The sequence below is a fragment of the Telmatherina bonti genome, assembly GCF_933228915.1.
Source record: "Telmatherina bonti genome assembly, chromosome: 19".
NCBI classification, from domain to species: Eukaryota; Metazoa; Chordata; class Actinopteri; order Atheriniformes; family Telmatherinidae; genus Telmatherina; species Telmatherina bonti.
In genome coordinates, this window is record NC_136617.1 from 20,134,376 (window position 1) to 20,142,227 (window position 7,852).

Sequence of the window (7,852 nt, forward strand, 5' to 3'; positions counted from 1 at the left end):
AATGTTTTCTTTGTTTGTTTGTTTTTTTACATCCAGAGACTCTCCAAAGTGCTACAAAACAAAGAAAGCTGCTTTCAGCACATCATCACATTTGTCTTGCAAAGTGTCAGTCACATCATAGGCAGGGCTGAAATTTCCATCAGAGGCAGCAGGAGGTAAAAGGCAGGTTGAATACTCTAACACAAACCTAGGAATGATGACAATTTTACAGTGAAATACAGATGGACAAATACCTCAAATTCATTTTCCTTTTTTTTTTTTTTTTTAACAGATCTTCAACAAGGGGGCTGAAAAACACTTGGCTAAAGATCTCAGTTTTTTTTTTTGTTTTTTTTTTGCTTTTCTTGTCAAACATTATTGCTAATTTTAAACAGGATGGGGCCCTTAAACTTACACTTAGCATGAAAGCTAACAGCTTGTCCGAACGCTGACAGCATGGAATGTGTCTGGACAAACATTTATTCTGACCTTTAGAGAAAAACAGTCTGTACAAAAACTATAATCGGAAAGCAAAAAAGTTCTGCCAGCATTACAAAACAGGATCATGGAGGATATAGAGATGGATATTTAAGATATAGGAGCCCTTATTATTACTCAATCAGACTTTGTCTGAGGAGCAGCATTACAATAAATGTAAAAAGAAAGCGCAGTATCACATTCATCATGTAACATCCATGTTAGGTTTGATTGTCAGCTTCAGAGACACATCTATTTCAACTTTTACCAACAAAGCCCCATTCCTAAAACTACTCATCCATATGGAAATCATATTAGTATGTTTGACCGTGCAAAAAACATCTAGAGCAAGAGAAAATTGTTGTATTAAACTTTAAATACATTTCTTTGATGCTGAGGATTTTGCTATCCTCAGCATCAAAGTAGTAAAACATTATTGAATTTATTTATGGCACATAAAAAATAAAGTCTCTCCTTCTCAAGCTAGTTTACTGATCTATAAGTACAACCTAAAGAAAACACTGACTTAGGTTTGTGAAATTTAGTATGCTTAAGAGCATTTCTTATAAGTTTGGTTGCAGCCTGAATATGACATTCATGCCTCCTTTCATTATCACTTCAAGGTGTATTGCACTGAATTGTCAAATTCAAAGTAAAACTATGTAATGATCCTTTATGCATATAGTTTCACAGCAATATTATAAAAATTTCAAACAAAAAAATGTGAAATAAGACAAAAAATTAACTGAAGATTTATCAGGGTATGTTACTTTCCAGCAGAACACGCTGCATTTCCTGGCAGAAACATTCCTGAGTTTCCTGATAAGAAACCGACTCTTCTTCCAGCTGCTTTTAAATATACACAAAGTGATGTCCAGACACACAACCAATTCAGCTGATGTCGCCACAAGCCAGCAGAAATTACATGATCGGAGAAGCCATTCGTGCTCTCTTAGAACTTATCTTCCTCTTTTTATAGTCCAAAAATAAGACACTTAAAAAAATTAAGTGGACTAAATAGGCAAATCATTCAAAAGTACTAATAATGCCCTTAGTTTTTAAATATTGTAAATGAGCACTGGAAGTAGACAAATGTAATCACTAGATATAAAACAAAAACAGCGTTTGAAATAAAGGTGCATAGGTTGGCATTCCTTTGACACATATGGAAAATCAATTCCTTGGTTCTCCAGAAAGCTCCAGATTGCACATTCATAGTATCAGCAGGCAGTTAATGCCTGGCAATGTTTTACACAAACCTCTGATATTTCTAAATATTATCATTTCATTGACATCTCCTGTAACAGCTGATGTTCAAAAGTACCAAACCAGAAAAATTAGAGTAGAGTACAAAACTTCTGTGATGATGTACCGCAAAACCATTTTCACAGCACCAATTCATCAATAGTGCGTTATCCCACATTTAAGACGCTTTCAGGGTTTTTCCTCACATGGGTGGTTAAAATATAGATGTCATGCTGAAAATCTTAACAAAAATATGCCACCAGCATGCTCTTGACGCTGTCTGAGGTTCCCCTAAGCTACATAGTCTTGCAAGTCTGTGACCAAGTTGTTGGGCCGTTCAGCCCTTCCAGTCAGCTGAGGTCACACCACATTGATGCAATTTCCGCTTCCAGCTGTCGCCCTCTTGCTGCAGTAACTGAAGCTGCTGTGATTGGTGGAGGAGCCATTCATGTGCGATGACTTCAGCTCCATCTGGCAGGCGGCAATGGCGGCGTTCAGCTCGACCTGAGCCCGATGCACGACGTAGAACATCAGGCCGATGCTGATGATGATCTGTAGAGAAAAAGGTCAAAAACTCTTTTTGTTTGCTTGCACCTGTAGGTTTTGGTAGGAACTGCACGTTATATTCCCAGATGTGTCTGAACAGAATTTTGTGCTCTCTGTGATGGACTGGCGACCAGTCCACGCTGTACCCTGCCTCCCGATGATTGATGGGACAGGCTTCAGCTTCCCTCCGACCCAGAAATGGACTAAGCGGTATAGAAAATTAATTTATGATTATGGCAGTTTTTATGCAAGATTACTGCATGACAAACTTAAACCTGAACATGATAAGACAAAACAAAAGTGCGACCCAGGGTTGTGTATTATTTAGTTAAGATTATTTACAGACAAAAGTCACGTTAATGTACTGGATACGTTTTGGGAAGGGGAGAAAAGCCAGCTAACAGGAAGATGTGTAGAACTATATAACATTACTATGGAAATATTTTTATGAGAAGAGTTGGACGGATGTGTCACCTGTTGTCTCTCAATGTTTAGCTAGATTTTCACCACTATCATTACAACTGAGAAGAGTACAAGAACGGCAGGGCTGAGTGCTCACTCTGTATTTCTATGTATAAGACAATCTGAAATCTCCTGCTTTTGTGTACTAGCAGCTGCTAGGGTTGTGTCAACAAAAATAATAATCTGACTTGGACTGCAATGAATAAACTATCCACACGAAGCGATGATTAACAGCAAACATTTAAGCAGAACAAATGGAATGAAAGTTTAGAAGTTTGCTACCTGCACTTGAAACTGACCAAAATAAATACAGGGGCAAAGCTTACACACAAAAAACTCAAGCTATTGAATATTATTTAACACAGTGTTGTGAATGTGTGTAACAAAAAAAACCCCATAAAACTATACGACTATAGGAGAGGGCTAAGGAGCGAAGCAAACGTACTATATCTACAAGGACAGTCTGACTGAAATGAAAGGAGACATTAACACCACACCTTGTCTTTAAAAGTTGATTATTATGGACTTTTTAAAATCCCCAGCTGCCCACCTGCAGGCTGAAGACAAAGTAGCCACTGATACTCTGCTCAGCAATGACGTCCTCCATAGTCCGAAGCGTGGTGCCCAGGTAGGAGTTGAGAAGCTGCGTGGGCAACAGACCCACAGAGGAGGCCACCAGGTAGTTTGGCAAGGACACATCTGTGATCTGAAAAGAGATGCAGACACCATGCAAGTTCAAAATAACCATCTAAGCACACTGTTTGTGTGTGTGTGTGTGTGTGTGTGTGTGTGTGTGTGTGTGTGTGTGTGTGTGTGTGTGTGTGTGTGTGTGTGTGTGTGTGTGTGAGATCATATAAGTCCTGAATTATGAACATGCCTAAAGAGAAATTCAGCCTTTTTGCTCATGATGCTGTGTATTTATTAAATATTAGTTTAAGTGTTTGACTAAGAAACTGACTTTTTCAAACTCCAGCTGATTCAAAAGCAAAGACATATTTCCTGCCAAATGAAAACAAAAATTTTTGACATGTTTAACTTATGAACACAAGTATGCCAGTTATTTTTCAATTTAGCACTACATACCCACTGCAGATGGCTTTCAGCACTTTAACATTGAAATTGAAAGACAGAAAAAAAAAAAAAAAGGTTTTCAGAAATGCAAAGGTTTGCAGCCTCAGGGTGACCTTTGGTATTTAATTATACTAAATGTGCAACATCCATCTATCCATCCATCCATCCATCCATCCATCCATCCATCCATCCATCCATCCATCTATCCATCTAATCCAGGGTTGGGTCGCGGGGGCAGCAGCCTAAGCAGAGAAACCCAGACTTCCCTCTTCCCAGCCACATTTGCTAGATTGTCTAGGGGATCCAAAGGAGTTCCCTGGCCAGCCGAGAAATATAATCCCTCCAGCGTGTGCAACACATTGTTCCAAAAAAGGGTCCCCACAAGGTTTTGAGGATTATTCTTTTGGTGTGTCCTAGGAAGGGGAACATTACTTATAGGGAGTGGTAGCTTGTGGTTCGAGAAGTGGCTTTGGGGCTGGAAGACTCGGGTTCAAGTTCCCTGTGTGGAAACAAACAAACCACTGTGAGCGCCTAAGCATGGTCCATAACCCGCCACCATAACTCATATACAGTACCAGTCATTGTACATTGCTGCCTGGTCTGATTGATGATGGGCCAAATCACAAGTGAATTTCGGTGTTTTCTTGAAAAACTCACAAATACATTTTTTTTTCTTTTTTAAATTTAATTATAAATTGATGAAGTGGTTTACTTATTGCCTTTTACTGAAAGAAATGAGAGATTTAAGGGGAAAAAACCCAAAATGGTCCAGATACAGGCCCTAATAAACACTTAGCTGAAGGCTTGTACCTCTTCCAGAATTCCAGAAAAAAATATTGTAATGATTCAGGATTGTTTTGTGTGTATGTGTACGATTAATTAATATAGTAGAATAAAGAAACAAGGTAAGGGTTAACTTAGCCAAAAAAAAAAAAAAAAAAAAAGTCAACATAAAAAATTGGAAATTTTGCTACAATTATATAATTCAATATAATCCAAATATAACCTGTTCCATTTTTATACTATCGCAATGAAAATTGGTCCTCCCTGCAACATAGCTAAAAAAAAAAGAACCTGCTAAATTATCACTATGGTCAACCAGCTTATGACCCCACACCAAAGTCCTGTCATGAGTTATGCTTAAAATAAATTCACTGAGTAAACCTTGTTCATATGTCTCAAGCTTCGAATGTGTGGAAGCATGTCATCCTCAGCTGCATTACTTTAGTTAATGGATAAACTTCACAAAGTATGTTTTTATTCAAGGAATGTTGCAGCTGTTTCCTATAATTCATGGACCAAAAATAAAATCTGAAACCTCCCGGTCATGCTCGTAAACACGTGTGTAACTACCTTGATTTAGGACACAAAAGCACACATCTTGCCTTGTGCGTATCATTTAATATGTTGGCTTGTCCACCTTGAAACAAACGAGTAGCTGAGTCGCTGTCACCCTTGATCCCTTGATTAACTGATGACATAAGCCGCAGTGTGACAGTTGTGTGTGGATGTGACCTTGGCACTATGTGCACTATGACTAGACTGTGGCTGATAGCAGTGTGTTAGGGGGTGTAGCATGGTGCAGCCTGTGCCAAAATGTTATCAGGGCTTAAAAGTGCATATGCTAGATCCAATCCAAGTGTCTCATTGAAGCAATAAATGTAAAACAATCCCCTGTTGTGACACCACACCCTGATAATAGCTCTGCTTACACATCAATGGTAACAGATGCCAGCAAAATTTCCAGATTAGGTTGTTTCGGGTTTTTCTTTTTCTTTTAACAGAGCAATCCCGCTTAAAAAAAATTAATGTACGCCCTTTCTTCTTTGAAATATGAGCCCTAATGCGTCGACAAAAAATGCTTTCAGCTGATTTCAGAAAGATATGTTAGCTAGAAAGGAAAAGGAATGCAGTCTCTTTCTCTGAGCTGTCATCCCTGACTTGTGTAGCAGCAGTTCTCTGAAGTCCCACCCAGGCTTCTCGGCAGCTGTCTCAGGGAAGGGCAGGTTTGGTATTTTTATAACCATGCAGAGCATCCCCACTGAACATCCTACTTGCTTCTGCAAGCCTATGTATCAAGATCTGCAAATTCATGGAGAAAAAAAAAACAAAAAAAACACCCCATCATGTGCTTGACCTGATTTATTCAGAGGAGCAGCGATGGAAGTGTGAGTTTGTGCTCATAAACAAAACAGTAAGCGCTGGATCTTGACTGCGTTGCACATTTTAGCTACTGTGATTTTTCTTTTTGGTCTAGACCCACGCATTTCTCATCATGAAGGATGAATCAAAGCGTGTGATTTAAAGTAGCACGTTTCCTTGTAGTTGGGATCCTATAAATCAAACCATGAACATCCTAATTGCTTTATCTGCTCATTACAACAGTAAAGAGACAGAACCAGGCTAGTGACTAGCCTCCAATAAAATACATGTGGCCAGCTGAATATGTCCACTTCGTCCTCTCAAACATTCTCCCTGAGCTGTCCCATTATTTTGCCAACTACTGCAGTCTCTGGGTCGTTTTAGGTTACCTGCTATAATGTAGCACCATCTACTTCAGCAGAAACAAGCAGGGGGCTCAATTAAATGTAGCCTCACCCACAGAAAGTGCTTACCAAGGACAGAGGAGACAAGATATAATTCCATCGCAAGCCAGTGTGACTCTAGAAGTAGCCGTTCACAGTTAGTTACGCTTTTTATTGTTGAGGGTACGATCGTAAAGATACAGTATCAGCTCAGCTCAGTAATGAGCCTCCAGTGAGGTGAATTACAAGGAACTGAGTAAGAGCTTAAGACGGGTTTGAAAGTCCTCTGGACTGGGAGGTGAAAATGTTGCAGAGGGGGCAGGTGGAGAGAGGGATTCATCTTATTAACCTTCTTCTATCAGGGCTGGCTTAACTCTCTGAGGAGGACTCCACACTGACATTTACATCTCTAACTGGAACAAAGTGGTTCGCACAAAGCTTTGTGGGAGGCGGTGGCCGGATCTCTCTCTAGTTTATTCCACCTTTAACACTGGTTTAGTCATCTTTTTATTAAAATTCTCATCACTTGTAAAAGCTTTACAATCTGAAAGCACAAACTAGATAAATCTCCAGTTGAAGTTTTGAGAAGAGCTACTTTATTTATAGTAATTACAAATATGAATAATTAAACCATTCAGTATCATTTTGACTTGTCTTTATGTTAAATCATTTTAAATGTTTGATCTTTTCTCCTGTTAAATTAATCACGATATTTGCAAGCTACTTATCAGTCTCTAGAGTTAGGCAATGTTTTGTGAAACTTAACAGTAAAGTTTCAGGCCTGTTAGATTCTAATTAAAGTTATCATTCTATTTTAGCTGGCATCGTCCGTAAGAAGACAAAGAAGTATCACTTAGTATTTTAATGAAGGTAAAGGGTTGCACAGGTGAATCCATGTCAGCCGAACCTAACAGAACCATCAGTTTGCTTAGTGCAATGATAAAATAAGATAACAAACATTGGCAGAAAAGTATCCGGTGAATTCTAGTTGCACTTTGTCCTGAAACTGATAAGATCTGTTTGCTTTTCTTTTTGTTATTGAAAAATAACGTCAACTTATTGGGCTACGCTCTGACAAGTTAATGAATTGATGGTTGTTTAAAAATCTAAAAAGACATTTTACAAAATGACATTAAATCATTCATGAATAATATTTCTATAAATGGTTATAATAAAATAACATTTTTTAAAAAGTAACAATCCATTTTTCACCTGTTCCCTGGCATTAAATGTGAAAAATAATTACAAATAAAATTTGTGTCAGCCATCAGCAACCAGCCAGATGATCATCTTTAACTCTATTAATGATGTCTTAATTTAACTAATTAATTTAGTTCTTAAAAGCAACATCAGTCAACAAACTCAGGACTTTGTGGAGAAAAAACTACATGAACATGTTTGTTAAATTGCAAAACCTCTAAATATCCCAAAGGAACTCTGAGAAATGAGTCAAACACAGACAAACAACTGTCTTAAGCCGAAACCACCCAGCAGAAATATGACAAACGCAAAGTGGCACACAGCAGAATAAAACACATTTTTCTCAG

The 7,852-nt window shown here is 38.3% G+C and overlaps 1 protein-coding gene across 1 annotated transcript in view; it reads right to left on the reverse strand.

Moving 5' to 3' along the window:
• Window positions 1-2,061: 2,061 nt before the first annotated feature.
• The window catches only part of tmem64 (transmembrane protein 64), a gene marked incomplete at its 3' end in the record, with an annotated part of 11,432 nt that continues 5,641 nt past the window's right edge, over window positions 2,062-7,852 (reverse strand). Inside the window, exons 2-3 of the mRNA XM_079259114.1 lie at window positions 3,260-3,415; window positions 2,062-2,253 (exon numbers count right to left, since the gene is read on the reverse strand). Coding sequence (XP_079115240.1) covers window positions 2,062-2,253; window positions 3,260-3,415 — 348 coding nt within the window. The remainder of the gene's footprint in view (window positions 2,254-3,259; window positions 3,416-7,852) is intronic.